This window comes from Schistocerca cancellata, chromosome 5 (genome assembly GCF_023864275.1).
Source record: "Schistocerca cancellata isolate TAMUIC-IGC-003103 chromosome 5, iqSchCanc2.1, whole genome shotgun sequence".
In the NCBI taxonomy this organism is placed as follows: domain Eukaryota; kingdom Metazoa; phylum Arthropoda; class Insecta; order Orthoptera; family Acrididae; genus Schistocerca; species Schistocerca cancellata.
Window position 1 is genome coordinate 153,764,065 of NC_064630.1, and position 20,616 is coordinate 153,784,680.

At 40.7% G+C, this 20,616-nt stretch overlaps 1 protein-coding gene across 2 annotated transcripts in view; it reads left to right on the forward strand.

Moving 5' to 3' along the window:
- LOC126187418 (transcriptional adapter 2B-like) overlaps positions 1-20,616 on the forward strand; it is a 111,266-nt gene that overhangs the window by 51,201 nt on the left and 39,449 nt on the right. For both annotated transcript variants that reach the window (XR_007537724.1, XM_049928489.1), the window contains exon 10: positions 4,291-4,453. Coding sequence is in view for 1 of the 2 variants with exons in the window: in XM_049928489.1 (XP_049784446.1) it covers positions 4,291-4,453 (163 nt within the window). In the remaining variant the exon portion in view is untranslated. The remainder of the gene's footprint in view (positions 1-4,290; positions 4,454-20,616) is intronic.

Consider the following 20,616-nt stretch of genomic DNA (forward strand, 5'->3'; position numbering starts at 1 on the left):
AATATGTCTTTAGATATTGTAGTTGTGTGTGTTTGATGGATTAGATACATAGTCTTCTTATTAACTCTAGAATTTTCCTTCGTACTAAATTACTGAATACCGAGATCATAACACACATCACTGATGGAAGAATTACAGTAATCTGTCCATATTTAGAGTTCAAATGTGATTTATTACTCATCAGTGGTTTTACTGTGATTTAACATTCACTTTTGGAAAGAGCGCTTTATTTACTTCAACATTGTGCATTGCAAATAAGAGCCTTATGTTGTTTGCTCTGACTTCCTCGCATCATCTTCACATGAGAGAGTGTACACATTCTGGAAGTCAAGACTTAATTACACTTTGGATAGTTATAAATTTTGCACTGTTAAAGTTGCTCTTACTAAATGCATACACCATTCACATTTGAGCTGTAGCATTAAATAATTCATTGGATAAAATCAGATGCGTGTTGCATAATCATCCAGTGAGAATACTACACACATTTAGAAAGTACACAATTAAGCTAGCAAAATATGTGCTCATCACAAAAATGAATAAAAGAATTTGTGTGAGATTTCCCTAACAACATTAAAAAGAAGAAACAAGTTGTAAGGGAGCCAGAACAAACATCATCGGGACTCTTAAACTCATTGTTTAGTGTATTTTTTTTTATATAGAAAATCATATGGTATGTTGATCCTCAGCCCCAGGTACTCTCAATGTCTGTTGATGCTATATTTATTATGATACATCCTCTTCAGCCCCACATCTATTTTGCAGTTGCCAACCTTCCTTAAACTAGCATTGTACAACTGTCATGTGGTATGTCAATTTTTATCAGTTTAGGAGATCTGTAAAATATGTTTTTAGGCAGCAACAAAGTGGAAGAATTTTTGCAGTAGTTCAGACCCACCTTGATGTACTTCTTTTGCAGTGGTATTTCTTATGCAGTGGTTTTTTCCAGTCCTGTTGTACAGATTCCTGGAACTCGATTAACAATGTATTGAGTTTCAGGAATTTCTTAGTGATTTCAAAGTACATCTACTGTTACTTTTTTTAAGGCAGACTTTCTTTTGGTGAATCAGTCACTAATGTTCCATCTGCTTCACCGAAACATAGGTGATTAATGATAATGGTGCAAATTCTCACAAAAGTCCTTTCAAACATTACCTGCTCCATTTGTGAGGAAATCTCTAAATTCTATGAGACTGCCTTTGTTAAAAGTTTGTTTTTACTTTCAGACATTATGTTTGAAATTTGTTGCAAGGGATTAGCAAGTTTTTATGATCCAGTTCTTGTATGTGCAGTAGTCTACGTTTATAAGTATAAGGGGTCAATCACAAAGTTTTCTGATTTCCAGAATTCTGGAAGGCATGACGTCAGCAACTATTCTGCCTAACGAAATTACGCAAGTTGCAGAGAACCATCAAATAACAATTTCCTTTATTATTTGACAGACTAGTTTCAAGTTTATGCTCATTATCAAATCATCCAGTAAGCTATGCAATAATTTTCATTATGACAGCCACATGAATGTTCATTGTCGTTACACATATCTTTAGTATAAAGCAGTAAAGGGCTGAACTTCATTCACCAGTTAGGTGCAATATCATGAAAACAAATGGTACTCATTACAACTTAAGAAACTCAGGACCCTACTAATCATTGTGAAAAGTAGGTCACATAAAAGTGGTCGGGACAAGGATAAGTACATAAAAACATGGAAAAACTGTATAGATTCCAAAAATGGTTCAAATGGCTCTGAGCACTATGGGACTTAACATCTATGGTCATCAGTCCCCTAGAACTTAGAACTACTTAAACCTAACTAACCTAAGGACATCACACACATCCATGCCCGAGGCATGATTCTAACCTGCGATCGTAGCAGTCGCGCGGTTCCTGACTGAGCGTCTAGAACCGCTAGACCACCGCGGCTGGCTATAGATTCCAAATCAAAGTTGTGAAGTGCAGTGCAAATGATGACTATATTTAAATTCTAAATATAAGTGCAATGCAGCCTGGAGTGTTATCAAAAGGGAAATTAATAATTTTGATAAAGAAATCTGTATCCTTGTTGACTGTGATACTTTCAAAGAATGTTTTGTAAATAGTGGCAGTACCATCACGCCACATAATAATTCTGCCTTAGATGTAGAAGCCTGGGTCACATCATGTGAAACAGACAAGATGTAAGAAATTTACTTGGGCCTTAATCACATTGAATTACATTCACAAACAAACTAACCAATTCTAAAACAAAAGACAATTTACATTCAGTAATTACATCATAAAGTGTATTGCAAAGAAAATCAAAATATCACTTCTCTCAATGTCAGAGTATTCAATGATGAAATTTCCTTAAAAGTCTTAAACTCGCAGTTACATTGTCTATGTATACAAAAGGTGATAAAACACTCTGTTTCAAAGGTACTAATCATATTTATGATAATAGAAAATTGCATGCGTAGAAAGATGTATAGCTATTTTGAAAACAATGGAATTTTAAGTGAAAAGCAGTTAAAGACTCAGGTCTCGCCTGTCAACTGTAGAAGCAGTTGGAACATTAGTGAAGAGTGTTTATGAAGGGTATGGAACAAGGATACTGTGTTTGGAACATTTATTGATTTAAGCAAAGGACCTGACTCAGTCTCATACAATATGATTATCTAAAAGTTGGACTCCTAGAGCATGGAAGATAAATCATGCCATTTATTCAAATCTTATTCAAGCAATAGGTTACAAAAGGCAGAGGGGCAAACAGTTGACACACAGGCAGTTTTGCATCAGGCCATAGTATTTGCAGTTGTTGGTTGGTTGGCTGATTTTGGGAAGGGGACCAAACAGAGAGGTCATTGGTCCCATTGGATTAGGGAAGGAAAGGGAAAGAAATCGGTTGTGCTCTGTCAAAAGAACCGTCCCGGTATTTGTGTAAAGTGATTTAGAGAAATTATGGACTACCTAAATCAGGACAGCTGGACGCGGGTGTTAACTGCCGACGTCCTGAATGCAAGTCCAGTGTGCTAACCACTATGGCACCTCGCTTGATTCTGCAGTTTTATTGCACTGACTAAGAGCAGGTGGGCAGAGGTGGCCAAGCAGGTCACACATGTGCAGAATGCATGCAATAGGGCCATCTGGCAAGTAGCCTACCTGCACCTGTCCATGAATGAGCTGGTGGGCACTTGTGGCTGCCCTGGCCTCATAGGGCAGTATTGGAACAACCTGGTTTACAGCTTTTATATGCAAATAAGAGAGACCATGATACTCCCAGTAAAAAAGAGAAATGCCCAAGGCCCTGTTCTTGGCAGAGAGCCCAGCAGAAACTTGTTTAAATGTCTTGGCATTCTGACAGTGCCCAGTCTGTATATATATAAATTTTTAATCTCTACTGGAGAAAATTTGGAAAAATTCAACATGAGTTATGATGTGCATGTACACAGTCACTTGTTGTATTTGCCTTCTGCAAGACTTGCTATAGTCCATAATAACTACAAGCACTTACACATAAATTTTTTCAATAAATTACCACCTACAGCTGGTATAGTGGCCCTAAACAAATATAAGAGCATAGTACAAACTTAGCTAAATTGCAATTAATTCCTAGAAACTAATAATTACAACGTGTTTTCCTTAAGTGATAAAAGAATATATTTTAGTTCTTTAATAAGCTAGTTATTTTGTGTTTTCTTTTCTGTGTTCATAATTGATTATTGTATAAAACTTGTCACCACTGTAAAGTTTGATGAAGGTACTTGTATAAAAAAATATTGAAAGTCTAATAATAATTCTGGTTATGATAATATCCTCAGAAAAAATGGCAGTTTCTTCATTAACAATAAAACAGTGTATATGATATCACAGATTTATTATTATTATTATTATTATTATTATTATTATTATTATTATTATTATTGTTGTTATTATTATTATTTTTGCTTCTTCTGAGCAGCAACTTGTCGCACAGGTATGAAACCTATTGTTTCAGGGATTAAATTAATGTTACATATAAACTGTTGTGCATTAGGTTTTGCAGTTTTGTGTTATCAGTAGTAATTCAGTAGTATCATATTTGTTTAACATGCAGAATATGTCCCATCACTGGTACAGATGTTCTCTTCATATTAATATGAATCCATAATGACACAGAGGACGAAAAACATTTTAATATCATATCTAGTTATATGTTGAGTGTAGGCACCAATATTTGCATTTTGTTTTATGTTGCTGATTTATTATGTCATTGTCATGTTTTCACCGTAGAGAGACATGTGACTTAAATGGGATACATAAATTATTTATTAGAGAAAGAAACGACGACGGCTCATCTTCTATCGAAGAAAGGTCCACCTGCAGAAGCAGCAGAAGTCCCAGCCACGATAGCAGTGGAGATGGGGTGGAGACGATGACACCAGAGGAGATCTCCACCCTGCCAGAATACCATCTCCTGACACCTCATGAAGTTAAGGTAATACAACCTACTTATCTAGCCTTTGTTATTGCTGCTGTTACTTTGATTACATTCTCTTATGCTTTGAGATCATAATGTTCCCAAATTTATGCTTTTAACAATACAATGAAACTGAAGACTACATATAATTTTTGGTAACATTCAAAATGCTATCAGAGATGTGACACTTGTCGTAGTATGCAAATGAACAGGACATTATCTGTAAATTGTCGAATAGACTGACTTACTTAATTATATAACAGTTGATGTGCTTATACATCAAATAGTAGTATTTTATGATAGAAAAATGAGAAACAAATATAGGCTTCTGAATATTATATGTTTTGAGCAGATGACATGTAACTTTACTTGAAGAAACAGTCTCTTGTGAAGCATGTTAGAAACCTTTTTGATGTTACAGTCTTTATTTTCTAACAGTGCGATGATCGTACAAGAGTGTTATCAGGATGTACCTTTCCAAACAGTGAAGAAAGTTTATGTACGGGGAAATATTCTTTTGTATATTTAAAAAGAAAGATGATGAGACTTACCAAACAGAAGCGCTGGCAGGTCGATAGACACACAAACAAACACAAACATACACACAAAATCTAGCTTTCGCAACCAACGGTTGCCTCGTCAGGAAAGAGGGAAGGAGAAGGAAAGACAAAAGGATATGGGTTTTAAGGGAGAGGGTAAGGAGTCATTCCAATCCCGGGAGCGGAAAGACTTAGGGGGAAAAAAGGACAGGTATACACTCGCGCGCACACACACACATATCCATCCATCCATACAAGACACAAGCAGACATTTGTGCTTGTGTCTTGTATGGATGGATGGATATGTGTGTGTGTGCGCGCGCGAGTGTATACCTGTCCTTTTTTCCCCCTAAGGTAAGTCTTTCCGCTCCTGGGATTGGAATGACTCCTTACCCTCTCCCTTAAAACCCATATCCTTTTGTCTTTCCTTCTCCTTCCCTCTTTCCTGACGAGGCAACCGTTGGTTGCGAAAGCTAGATTTTGTGTGTATGTTTGTGTTTGTTTGTGTGTCTATCGACCTGCCAGCGCTTCTGTTTGGTAAGTCTCATCATCTTTCTTTTTAAATATATTTTTCCCACGTGGAATGTTTCCCTCTATTATATTCATATCGAAATATTCTTTTGGAGTGAAAAGAAATGTGCCTTTGCAGCACCTCTTCCCTTTCTGTGCTGCATATCTCTCCTCCTGCTATTCTTTTTTCCCTCCCTTGGGGAACAAGTCTGGGATATTTGTGAGAATGTGTTAGTTTCAATAGCCCGATAATTGGAACAGTCCCTCATCTTTTTTTTCTCCTACCCTTCCTCTGCTTTGGCATTTGTGGTATGTCTTTCTCTCTTATTTCTCCCTGTGCGCTCCTGAATGCCGGCCCATGCATTTGCTGTGGAACAGGCGACTGGGTAACGCGTAATTTCCAACCTCAGGTCAATGGGTAGGGTTCACCTGACAGGCACTTGCGGCTGCTCCTGCCCCGTACCGTAATGCATGCCCCCCAGTTGGAAGGAGTGCACCATTGGAGCCTCTGGCAATCATGGGGGATTTTTTTGTAATGAGCCAGTCATCATCATCATCTCAGTCTCCATGTTACTAAATGTAAATGGAACGAGGCTAAAGATTCAAAGACTCTCCTGGCTGCACTTCGGTTCCTTGTTGTATCACATACTGAAGGAGGTGAGTCCTATGCTATGGTTAATCTGTTTATTATTCAGAATGGTGTTGCAGTTGTGAGCCCTGTTTATGTGTCGGGACTTTGCTTCTGGAGACCAATTGTGATTTTCAAACCCAACAGCTGCTTACAGCTTCTCTCCTCCACGGCTCTCCTGTTTGTGTTGATGACCACCAATGCTAAATTCTTTGCATGGTGTTGTTTGCACTCAGGTGCTTGACGGTTGACTGAGGGAGAAATCCAAACTTACCTGTCTGATCAGGGCGTCACTGCAGTCCATGGAGTAGTGAAAAATGTTGATGCAATCCTATTGCCCACATGCACTCTTTTTCTCACACTTTATCGAGTAGTGCTTCCACCGAAGATCAAAGCAGGCTACAAAGTCATCATGCTCCAACCTTATATTCCAAACCTGATGCATTGCTACCAATGTCAACCTTACAACCACCTTTGCTTGTCCTTTCAAAACATGACCAAATGTGTTACTTGTGTAGGGATTCTCATGAGGGTGATTGCCTGTCTCCCTGCTGTATCAATTGCGATGTCTCATACTGAGACTGTCCCGTGTATTTCAATGAGCGGACGGTCTAGGAAATCTGTGCGAAGAAAAAGTACTTCACCCTGTCACTTGCAAGTTGTTGGCTTCTCGAAAGCACAGCATCTTGCCATCCGGCACTTACAGTACCGATCTTGATATGCCTCGCTCCAAAAAGGACAGGGCCAAACAGATTTGCAACCTCTAATTCAGCACTGCGGTTGTAAAATTGACCAGTATCATGGTAGCATCCCCATCTCCTTTTCCTACAGCTGAGCAACAAGCCACCAAATCTTTGCCCCTGGCAGCAAAATCACCTGCTACACAACTGGCAAGCTGAAAAGGACTTTTTACGTCCTTCCAGCCAACAAACATCTTTGAAGGGCGGCACTCAGTGGCCGCCAAGGTGCCTACCCTTCACATTCTCTCTCCTTCCCATGCCCTGTTAGGACTCTTTTCCAATGGAACATTCACAACATTAGATCAAACAAGGAGGAATTACAGCTGCTCTTGAAATCGCAACGTCCGCTTGTTTACTGCCTCCAAGAAACAAAATTGGGTCCTCACAAGAGCTTTGACCTCCCGCATTTCCTTGCAGTCCTCTTTGATCTTCTCCTTGAGGGTGGACTCATCCGGAATTATGTCCATAGCCAAACCATCTCACTGAACACTCGGTTGCAAGCTGTTGCAGTCCGCATTACCCTTCCTTGATTCACCTTTTATCTTCGCAACGTCTACATCCCTCCGTCATCCAGTGTTGCCAGGGCAGACTTCCTCCACACTGTTGGGCAGCTCCCTCACCCCTTTTTGCTGCTCAGTTAGTTTATTGCTCACCATCCCTTTTGGGGCTCTCCCTTAACCTGTCTGAGAGGTTCTCTCTTGGCTGACCTCAATCAACTTAACCTCATCTGTCTTAACACTGGAGCACTTATGTACTTTCAGACTCAGTGCACACCTGTGCCCATTTAGACCTCTTGTTCTGCACTGTTCAGCTTGCCTGTCATCTCCAGAGGTTCGTTCTCTGTGACATGTACTTGAGTGACCATTTCCCATGCGCTATCCATTTGCTGACTCCTACCCCCACCCATGTATAAAACCCAATTGGCAGCTTTCTAAGGCTGACCGGAGGCTTTACTCCTTCCCAGCAACCTTTGACGTACAACAATTTCCCAGCTGTGATGACCAGGTAGAGCACCTTAACAACATTCTCCTTACCACTGCAGAATGTTCCATACCTCACACTTAATCTTTACCATGCTATGTCCCAGTCCCCTGATGGAATGAGGCATGCCATGATGCAATTTGCATTTGGAGACGTGCTCTCCATGTTTTTAACTGTCATAATACCATGACGAACTGTACTCGTTATAAACAGTTGTCTGTGCAGTGTCATTGCATTCTTTGGGATAACAAAAGAGCTAGCTGGGTTTTATTTACTAGTTCTTTCAACAGATTCATTCCCTCTTCCATCGCGTGGGGCAATCTCCGTCGGCTGTCTGTCCATTCTCCAATTTCTGACCTGATTGTAGCAGATGTCATTGTGGACCGTATTGCTATCTCCAAAACCTTTGGCCACTATTTTGTGGAGATTTTGAGTTCTGCTCACTATCACCACAGCTTCCTCCCTTGGAAATGAGTGGAGGCGGCTTGGGCGATACCCTTCTCGTTTCAGAATTTTGAATGCTGCAATGCCGTCTTTACTATGAGGGAGCTAGATGATCATCCTGATCTTCTATCCCAGGTCTGGACAATGTTTGCATTTAGATGTTTCAGCACGTTTCTCTTACGGGCAAGCAGTTTCTCCTTCATACATGCAATCACATGTGGGCAGATGGCACATTTCCCAGATACTGGCGTGAAGCCACTTCCATACCCATACCTGATCCCGGTAAGGACAACCACCTTCCTTTTAGCTACTGACCCATTTCTCTCACCAGCTGTGTTTCCAAGTCGTTGGAACATACGATTCATGGCCACCTGGTATGGTGGCTTGGAACTCGCGCTATACTAACCACTTCACAGTGTGGATTTCGAGCTCACCATTCTGTAGTTGACCACCTTGTCACTTTGTCCACCCATGTCATGAATGGTTTTCTGTGGAAATACCAGACTGTGGTTGGGTTTTTCGAATTGGAGATAGCTTATAACACCTGCTGGAGCGTTGATATCCTCCTCCTCTCTACATGTGGGACTTCCAAGGCTGCCTGCCCCATTTCCTCCAGGAATTTTTAAAAGATAGGGTTTTCAAGGTACATGTGGGTTCTGCTTTGTTGGATACCTTTATCCAGGAGAATAGGGTACCTCAAGGGTCTGTCCAGAGTTCGTATTCTTTGCTATAGACATTAATCCTATCATGGCGTGTCTCCCACCATGCATCTCTAGCTCCCTTTTCATCAATGGCTTTGTGATCTATTGCTGTTCTCCTTGAGCGGCTTCTTCAGCGTTATCTTGACCATCCTTATTTGTGGAGCATCAACAATGGCTTTTACTTTTCCATCAACAAAACTGTTTGTATGAATTTCTGGCAGCACAGTGGGTTTCTTCCACCATCTTTACATCTTGGGCCTGTTGCCCTTTCATTTGCTGAAACTACAAAATTCCTGGGACTTGTGCTCAATAGAAAACTTTCTTTGTCCTCCCAGATGTCTTACCTGGCCACTTGCTGTACCCAGTTCCTCAGTGTCCTACGTGACCTAAGCAGTACTTCCTGGAGTGTGGATCCCTTGTCCATTCGAAACTAGACTATGGGTGTTACGTTCATTCATCTGCACATCTGTTCATCTTATGCCTTCTTAATACAATCCACCATTGTGGAATCCATTGGCCACTGACGCTTTGTACACTAGCCTGATTGAGTCTCCATGCAGAAGCTGTTGAACTACTGCTGTCATACCAGCATAATGTTCTCCCCAATGGATGCATGTGACGTTTGTCTGTCACGCCTGGCCAACCATCCTATGCCTCCATTTTTGATGACTCCCTTGACTGCCAGTATGTAGTGTGCCCTTCTTGTCTGTTACCTCCTGGAGTTTGCTTTTTACTCCTACTCCAGCAGCTTAACTGCATGCTACTGGCCAGTGAACCCTTCACTGCCTTGGCTTCATGCATCAGCCTGTGTCCATCTTCCTAAGGAAATTAATCCGTGTCCGATCTGTTGAGTGTGCCCTCATCTTTGGCACTAACCATTATCGGTATCAGCTTCCAGAACACTGCTCAATATTTACAGCAGAGCTCTTTGCCCTCTATCAGGCCACTCAGTACATCCAATGACTCAGGGTTTTTAATTGTGTCATATGCTCCAATTCTCTTAGCGCTCTTCAGAGCCTCTGTCCTCGGGAGCCACTGTGATGCTCATGTGGATTTCTGTTCATGTCAGTCTGACAGGAAATGAGACTGCTGACGCTGCAGCCAAGCCTGCAGTCCTCCTACCTTGGCTCGCTAGCTCTTCCATTCCTCTCCTTGATATCCTTGTTGCTATCTGTAGGTAGGTGGTGTCACTTTGGCATTACCATTGATTTTATCTTTGTGGGGACAACTTCCAGGGAATTAAAACTTTTCCCAGCAGCTACTTGGCTGACCTCCTCTAGGCCCTCTCACCATGAAGAGATCATTTTTTAGTCATCTCCATCTGTCTCCATCTGTACTCGTTGTCATCAATCCTTGACGGTTCACCATTTCTCGAGTGAATGCCCTTTTTTTAACCAGTTACATTCTAGTGTATGTTTGTCATCTGAGTTATGAGCCATTTTAGCGAATGACATGCGGGCTGTTGACCACATTTTAATTTTTATCCATTGTAGCAATATTGCAAAGGACATTTAATCTTTGTTCGTGACCTCCGCTGTCTCTACGGCGTATTTTGTGGCCCTCTCTCAAAGAGGAAGTCCTTGGTCTTAGCTCTCTTCCCTTCCATTGATTGGGCGTAATGTGTAGCTGCTTTTAACTTCTTTTTTGTATTAGTGTTCTAAGGCTATAACATGGGCACTTATCCCCGAAAAAGAAAACACACACACACACACACACACACACACACACACACACACACACACACACACACAGCTACACTGTGCCAGCTGAATCCACTATGCTGGGATTTCAGTTAGGTAGGTAAATTTTAGTGAGTTATTGTTGTGCAAGTGGGGGAGTGGGAGAGAGGTTTGGGAAATAGTGCTTAATGGCTTGGAAGGAGGCAGCAGATGTGCGAGATAGATATGGGGAAAGTGAGGCAGCAGGTGTACAGGATAGGAATGTGGTACGCTGGAGCCAATGAGTTCCCTTTACTACTATCTAACACTTACATCTGTCCATTTCCTACATTTGTATTAAACTTTCACTTTTTCCTGCTAGCAACATCCCATTCACAATGGAATCATGCTCCATCTACCTGTGCCAGTTCAGAAAAGTATTACTATCCCTAGTTAAAACCCAATCTCACATGAAATCCATCTCCCTGACCCCTTCCCCCCCCCCCCCCTCTCCCCCTGTCCCCTACTCTCTAACCATAAAAATTCTCTTCTCTGGGTGCTACCTCCTTTCGTAATGATCTTCAGATTTTCAGATTTTATGAATCCCTATACTTCATCAATCTAATGCTATAAAAGCAAATATCCTGGGTGCAGACATCCCTCAACCAACTCTCCTCCCTCTCAAGACACCTAAACCATACCTCCAAATTGAATCTGTTGCCCTACAACATCTGAAAGAGCACTCCAGACACTATCTGTAAAAGTAATCAGATTTATTGATATCTTACTCCTGCCTCAGAGCACCACTGCCATTCAGTGCCTATCCTACCCCCATTGAAACACATCTCAGCTTCTCATAGCACCCACACCCTGCTTTGCTGACCTTTTCCATCTGCCACATACTTCAGAATTCCCACCCTGCATCCCATGAAACAGAGAACCAAAACAAGCTAGTGTTGTCAACATATCCATCAGAAAACTCAATCCTACAGAATTTTCAGTCCTACCCAAAGGACTTACCTTCAGCCACACTCCCAAGTTCGACCATGCTGGACTCGTCAGAGACCTGTTTCTTTCTCCTGATCCCCACAGTGGAACCTGTCTTTGATACCAGTGGTTTCAATGAAAGGCAATCTAATCCCAACATTGAACCTTGCCTCTCTTAGTTCATACCACCACATAACCCCCCCCTCCCCCCCTCTCTCTCCCCCTCTCCCTCCCCCCCCCCCCTTATGTAACCAGCTCCTGGTTACCTTCCAGGAATTCCTTACTTCCAAACTGGTCTCACCATCCTTCTCCAGGTCCCGTCACAAGAACTCAAATCTGCCAATGGAAGAAAGAACAGCTGTCTACAACCTCAAAACAGGCCCATATTTAATCATCCTTCCTGGAGAAGAAGCTTCCACCAGTGTCATGATGAATTGCAGTGACTAGCTGACAGAAAACATCTGCCAGCTGTCTGACTCCTCCATCTACAAGGCCTGCCATAGTGATCCCATCCCAGCTGTCCAGCATAAACTCCAATCCCTACTCAAATCTGTAGGCCCATCTCTCAATTCTTCCCCTGAATTCATCTACCTCTTCAACCCAACGACTCCCCACATGCCCACTTTCTATATGCTTCCCAACATCCGTAAACCTAACAATCCTGGCTGCCCAATTGCAGCTGGTTATTGTGTTCCCACTGAAAGAATCTCCACTCTAGTTGACATCCAACCAACTGCTTGTAGCCTATCCTCTCATATTAATGACATAAACATCTCCCTTCACTGACTCTCAGAACTGACCTTACCCCATTTCCACCTAAATTCCTACTCATCACTGTTGATGCCACTGTCTCATACATCAACATTCCCCATGCCTGGGCCTTGTTGCTGTCGAACACTGTCTCTCCCCAAGTACTTCCGACTCAATACCCACCAGCTCATTCCATATACATTAACCAGTTACATCCTCATACAAAACTATTTCTTCTTTGAAGGGTAGATATACCCACAGATCAGCAGCATGGCCATGAGCACCCACGTAGCACTCTTCTGTGCCAATCTGTATATGGTCCGCCTGGAAGAAACCTTCCTAGACCCCTACACCCCCACATCCCTTGTCTGATTTAGATCCATTGATGTGGACTCAGAGCCAAAACACTTGACCCCCATTCCTCCACAGAGTCAGCATTTTCTCTCCCATTTCACTTCACCTAGTTCTCCTCAGCCCAACAGGTCACTTCATGGGACATTAACTCCACCTCTCTAAGAACTTCTTCCTTACTGTCACCTATATCAAGGCCACTAACCATTAATGGTGCCTGCATTTTGACTGTCATCCCTTCCACATCATCGAGTGAGATGGTACAGGGGTTAGCACACTGGACTTGTATTCAGGAGGATGACAGTTCAAAACCTGCATCTGGCCACCCTGATTTAGGTTTTCCGTGATTTCCCTAAACTGTTTCAGACAAATGCGGATGGTTCCTTTGAAAGGACACAGCCAGCTTTCTTCCCCTTCCTCCCCTAATTCTAGGGGAGCGATAACCTCGTTGTTTGGTCCCCTCCCCCAAATCAACAAACCCCTGCACACAAAAAAAATCTCACCTGTTGGCGGTGTGTCTGCAGTGATAAGTCCTTTGCCCAGTATGCTGAGGGTCTTGCAATGCACACTAGCCCCCAAATGTAGTCTGTAAAGATGTCCTGTGCCATATACTCACACCCCCTAACCATATAAGCACCTACAGCAAACCGCCCCCCCCCCCCTCCCCGCAGTGGAAGCACCCCTCTCATCACCCGATATCATTCTGGACTGCAGCAGCTGTAGCACGGTGTTTGCCAGGAATTTGGCTATCTGTGCTCAGAAATATGGGACATCCTACCCATAACCCTTCACATCTGTACAGACGTGATATTTTGTATCCTATCCAACCTACAAACTGTCATAGTCAATCCATATGCCACTCTCACTCTCAACTACTTGCTATATGGGTCACATCCCTCTGGGAGACCCAAGTGCAGAACTTACCTGATTCGTCCACCCATAATGTCGTATTCCAGGCTTATCCTTTCCCATAAGAGGCAGGGATACCTTGAAAGCAGCCACAACACGCACTCACATGGTGTTTGTAGAGGTTTTCAGTGCCATGACCAGCCCCAGATTGACATGTCTGTTAACCATGTAAACAAAGAGCTGAGTAGATCGGTTTTGACTGAAACAGTCTCATATATGTGTGATGCCTGTTTCTCAGTTTGGAAATGGGGATACATGGATCATGATCAGCACATGAGTTGGAGGGGGAAACTTGCAGAAAGTGTATGGGAGCCCACAGGCACACAATACAAAATCCCTTTTGTTACAGGTGTCAGAGAGGCATATTTTTAGGTTAGATTCAGGTTGCAGACAGAGTATTGAAAGGAATTAGAACAGAACATAACCACAATATATGTAACAGTTTCCAGAAAAATAAAATTAATTTGTTTTACCAGAACAATAGGTGATTAAAAACAGGATAGATGAGCTGCTTGTTATCTAGAAGATGTGGAAAATTCTGAAATTCAATATGTTGTGTGCCTCTCTGAACACCATGTAACTGCACCTCTGAATGCCTTATAACCACTGAGATGAATAAGTTAAATATAAGGGGTTGTAAACTAGCATCATTTTCATGTAGAGTTTAACATGAAAAGAGGAGGAGGAGTTGCAACATAATATGTAAAAGTTGGACAAAAGACAAAATTTTAACATAAATAGTTTTTGATCAATCAGAACCTAGAGGCTTTTGCTTGCGGGTTGTTGCTCCAGAGTACTTTTCTGGTAATTGTAACAATCTACAGATACCCTGTACGAAACTTTCAGTTATTTTTGAGAAGTCTAGATGCATTATTGAGCTACCTGTCAGAAAGAAGAAATGGTTAGTATTCTGGTAATTGTAACAATCTACAGATACCCTGTATGAAACTTTCAGTTATTTTTGAGAAGTCTAGATGCATTATTGAGCTACCTGTCAGAAAGAAGAAATGGTTAGTATGTAAGTCTGCAGGCTTTTGTGACCATTGCCACTGAAGTTAAAATCTTCTTGGTTGTTAGGCCGCATTGTATTTTTTCAAACAATCAATGTTTCAGCCCCTCTACTGGAATTTTGTGCAGGATCTTCTGGTGTCCACTGTAGATTGATCACTGTCAGAGACCAGTGTTGCTTTCTCTCATAAAGGGGATTTTTTCCACAGTTGTGCTAAAGAAGTGGGATTATTGGGTAAAAATTTTGGGCCGCCATTGGCAAGCCATTGTCATTGACTATCTGTGCTCAGAAATATGGGATATCCTACCCACAACCCTTGACACCTGTACAGTGCCAAAGAGGACTTCATGCTAGCAACTCCAGATGCAGTGCGCTGGATTGAAGGACTGGATATTCAGTTGTAAAGACAAACTTAAGTTTCTTGTGTGTCGATATGTACATGTGTATATGTAATTTAATTTCATGATATGTCTGTATTAGCCATATGCTAAATAAAAAATAAGTAAGAGGTATTTTGCTGTGCTAATGTCGAAGAAGGGGTTTATTGGCTAAAACTCCCGTGGTTACCATTGGTGGGCCAACGTCATTGGTTAGAAAGGGATTTCCCCCTGCACTTAAGCTGGGGAAGAGTTATTGGTTAAGATTCCTCCAGCTGCTGTTGGTGAACCCACATCATTGGCTAGAAGTGAAATGGGCAGAGCATGAGAGGGGGTATGTTTATCCAAAATACTATTGTCCACAGTGCAAACAACTTCCTGGAAGCCACCTCTGTGGACAATAATATTTGGATAAACATTCTCCCCCTCATGCTCTGTCCGTTTCATTTCTAGCCTAGAATTGGGGCTCACCAATAGCAGCAGGAGGAATTGTAACCGATAACTCTTCTCCAGCATAAGTGCAGGGAAAAATCCCTCTCTAAGCAATGAATTGGTCCAACAATGGTAGCCCTAGGTTTTTACCGAATAATCCCACTTCTTGCATAAGTGTGGAAGAACCCCTTTTATAAGAGAAGGTGACATTGGTCTCTTATGGTGCTTGGTCTACAGTGGACACTACAAGATCCTGAAGAAGATCTCAACAGAGGGGTCAGAATGTCAATTGTCTGAAGAAATATGATGCAGCCTTACAAACGAGATGATTTTAATTTAAGCAGTTAGTAGTTTGTGGGGACATCAGTGTAGACTCCTTAAAAGATACAGACAGAAAAAATTAACTGGGATCATTATTTGGGCGTTTCAATCTAATTTCAATAGTAAGTTTTCCAACTCATTTGCAGCAAGATAGTAAGACACTGATTGATTTATATAGTCAGTGCCCAGGCTGTAACAATTAATGTGAACCCAGTTGGTAATGAACTATCTGACCATGTTGCACACTCAATGGGGATAAACAATACAGAACATACAGCCCTGGAACAGTTTCATAGGAAGCAGTGTGTCTTATTAATGAGAACAGAATACAGTGTTTCAAGAGTAAGTTAAAAGAGATGGTATGGGATGAGGTAAAAATAGATAAAGATGCTAATGTGAGATCCAGTTTACTCCCTATAAAATTTTTGTCAGTATTTGAAAGTTGCTTTCCTAAAAAGTTATCCATAAAATCCATATAAAGAGAGCGATAAGCTATGGATAACTAAGGGAATTAAAATCTCAGGTCAAAGGAAGAGGGAAATTCATATAAAGGCCAGGAATAAGTAAAAATCTGACATTGTGCATTCTGCAAAAAATAAATCAGTAAATAAATAGTATAACATTTTAAGGAAATAATTTCAAGAATTATGTCCTGACAGAAATCAATAATGCTTTATTTATTAATTTATTTATTAAACACTTTCGCAAAAATAAATCTTCTGCAAACTCTTTTATACGTTTTCATTAAAAAGACCATGTTCTAAACCATCTATAAAACTATTTTTGGTTTTGGAATAAGAGCATATAAGACCATAAAAAAAGAATGAGGTGGAGGTGCATTGAAAATGGGGCCCATATTCTGCTGGTACTCAAATTAGATCTTTTAGTATTTTTTATAATTTCTTAGAACTCTCTGAGGAAGATAATATTAAGCCTTGGTGACTAGGAAATGAGCATTAGTCAGAAAAACTGTAAGTAAGTAGTCTTTTTTGTTTTTTTAGACATCTCTGCAACATTCAGATCTACAAAATTCTTTTTATAAAAAATGGAATGGAATAAGGAACCTAATATAAAAAAGTTTTCTCTTTTTTGTGTCTCTGAAAGTTTGAGGTAATCACACCTGAAAAGTGCAATTTTTTGGGTTCTTTTCTCTTAACATTTCTTGCCAAGCAGTCCCATCAATGACATTATGTGGTAGGCAGTATAGCTTTCTTCATGACATTGTACAGCAAATTAATGAAACCTGTAAAAAACCAAGTAGCTTGATGTAATCATTAGCATAAGATCGTAAAAAGGACCTCTTCTAGTGCTGACCTCTGACACTTACAGAAATGTATCAGCACCTTCAAATCCTGTGTAAAGAAACCCTTACCTGTGCCAAAGAAACCCACCTGTGACTACTGTTGCACAGGTACAGGGCATGGCCACTATGGCGATGGAGATGCTGGTTTTCCAACTTTTAAAAGGAACCGTCAGTTGTTTAGCCACTACAGAACATACTAACACATTTATACGATTTTTCATGTGGACACTAATGTTCCACATTAACTGCTAACTTTGTTGACACACAGTACCAGAATTAAAGCAGCACATCAACAGCATTACACAATCAAAAAAATAATTTAAAAAAAAGACTAATTGTTCTCTATTACATGAATCCAATCCAATCCAAAAAAATCCCAGGAAGACTGCTGTGAACGTCACCAAAATTTACACAATGTGACAATGGTGTAAAACCTGCAGACCGTTTATACAATGTGTACTGTAGCTGCTATGCAACAATTTTACTACCATAATTTCCATTCCATTGGTAACACACTATTAAGTTGTGAAGTTTATAACTAGTTTCACTTTGAAGTTATAGCAGAGAACGACTAAGTGAAGCAAAGTTGACCGAAAAAATTCAGGTTCAGCTTTTTATATCTCCAGAAGTAACTGTGGGATAAGCCTGAAACTCTGCATGTAATAACTTACCGACACAAGTTCTCAGGATATAAATACGACATGATGAGTGTTCACAAAAGGAACAACCCCACCTCCCATCTTTTTTTCCCCAAGTTATTCGCACTTTGACACTTCCTGGTCATCAAGACTTTTGATATTGCCTGCACCAGAGAATAATAAACAATTATAGAATGTAATAACAGATGTCAGATTTGAGTACCTGTGGAATATAGTCCCATTTTCAGTGCACCTCCACCTTGTCGTTTCTTAGGGCCTTATATGTTCAGATTGCAAAGAGAAATATAGTGTTTTAGGTTGTTTAGAACATGGTCTTTCTAATGAAAATGATTTGAAAGAGTTTGCGGAAGACTTTTTTGTAAAAGTCGGTCAAAAATAACCATTTTTGCCATTTTTTGTAAAAATCTTCAATTTTGCCCATAGTTTATGAACTATTGGAAAGTTATAGGAGGATGAAATTTTGTATTCTAAGACCTTGTATTGATAAGTTATTATGTGCAAAGTTTCAGATATATCCTGCAATTACTTTTGAAGATATAAAAGCTAAACTTCACTTTTTTTTTTAAATTAGTCTCTTTTTTTTCCAGCCGACTTTACTTCAAATTATCCTTATGCAAATCGCTCAGGAAATCTTTCTTTGTTATTTCACTTAAGAGAGTTCAAAACATTTTACCCAGTAGCCAAGTTTTATTTCTTTCAAGACACTATTGCTGGAGGTGGTAGGTCTCGAAGTTGCCAAAAACTCGCGGATGCACTATTGATAGCTGTGCTATGAGGTCAGAAAAATGACTGTATCTGCAGAAGTATTGAATTAATGACCGTGAAACTTTACCCACATTCATTGGGAACATGTGTGATTGTTCACACAAAATTTCATCAAAATCTGTGATGGTCATGTGGGAACCTCTAGAGCATTTGACATTTTATGGCCCAGCTGTAGTTTCCCCTTGCTTTCAGCTGGTCTCACTACTAACAAAGCAAGGTAATGTTGGGTATGTTACTAGGCCTGATCAGTCAATCATGCAGACTGTTGGCCTTGCACCTACAGTACGGATATCAGGATCATTGGGGCACACAAGCCACCTCACCTGTGCAAGGTCATGATTCATGAGGGGAATATCAGGCACACTGTCACATAAAACACACTGCTCAGAGAAATGTGTGTACAATGAAAACAAATAACAAATTATAGTGGAGCAGTATGACAATAGTTAATAGAAGAGGAATGTCAAGCTTATTTTTTTATTAGATACTATATGGTAGATATAATGTAAACAAATGGCTTCATTATTCTGAACCAGTTATAGATGGTCATTAACTACATAGGCTACTATTTGACCTGAAGTTCCACAGTCACCTGCATGTTCACTAACTTCTTGCTCGTGTAGAAAACATTTTGCTCGCGTGTGATGTCTCTTCATATTTTTGGCTTCCATCCATGAAAATATTGCAATAGAATAGTCTATCCTAGGAAGAACATCCATTTATTTTTCTGCTTTCTCCAGGTCAAAATTTAGGATTAATTGGAGTTTGTTTCTTAAGGGCTCGTGTAAATTTGACAATTCGGTGTTGTTAATTGGACTCTCCGCTGTGGAACTTTTTATCTTTGTTCACTTGCACATTTTTGCCTGTTACAATCTTAGCCTGGATAGACCGTACTGGCATTGGCTAGAAAATGAGTGTGGGTTTTAGGCCCCCCCCCCTCTGCTCCCCTCCCCCTTGCACAGTCCATATGCTGGACTGCTAGTAGCACTTTGGAACCCACAATCGATTCTGTCTGCTGGTTTTATGCAAGTTTTTTCACAACCAACCTTCGAAGTGCTCAAAGGTCCCTGTCTATCAGTATATGAACTCCGCCTTGTCTTGGTTTAGCTTTAGTTATCCCTTGACATTTCCACTTCGCAATTACATAACCAGCTTCAGCAGCTTTAGGACTGAAATGTACCTGATGGATATGTTACACATGGGACATACAATGACTAGTGCATGTTCAGAGTCACCGACACCAAAACCTCCAGATGTCAGACACTCAGATCGATACCAAATGTTGTGTGTCAATAGAGTATCAACCAAGACATTGATTTTGTTCGTGCTGTGTGCGGTCGTCCAGTAGAAAATGCGTAAACGATAATTAAAAGTAACACCACAACTACGGAGTATAGGAAAAGTGTGTCTGTGAGTTAATAATGTGAAGATCTCTGGTAGGTGAGTTGGTAGAGCATCAGATCATCATACTAAAGGTCACTAGTTTGAAACCTACAGGTAGCTTCTTCTTTTACTTCTTCTTCTTCTCCTCCTCCTTCTCTCTCTCTCTCTCTCTCTCTCTCTCTCTCTCTCTCTCTCTCAGTTTAGGAATGACCTTCCATTCAGCACAGGAACAATCACAATAGCAACACACCTGCACAATATACCAAGTTGACTCAAAACTGTTGTTGATGTGTGTATTTACAATTGTGGTTTGAGTTCTAGAGCTGAAAACAGTTTATATCACAAGGTACTTAAGTTTGATATTTGCTCTATGCATTTTGTGTTACTTGTGCCTACATGAAATTGGTATCTGCATGCGTATTCTCCAAGTATTCTTGCAGTTCGAATTGGTGTTTTTGACCTCGTATCACACTAATGATAAATGCAAGACTATCTGGGAAACGTGCAAGCAGGCAATATACATATATAAGCCAAGGTTGCTTCATCAGGAAAAGGAAAGAGGGAAAGACAAAAGGATGTGGGTTTTAAGGGAGAGGATAAGGAGTCATTCCAATCCCGGGAGCGGAAAGACTTACACACACATATCTATCCGCACTTATACAGACCCAGGCAGACATATGTAAATGCAAAGAGGTTGGGCAGAGATCTCAGTTGAGGCGGAAGTACAGAGGCAA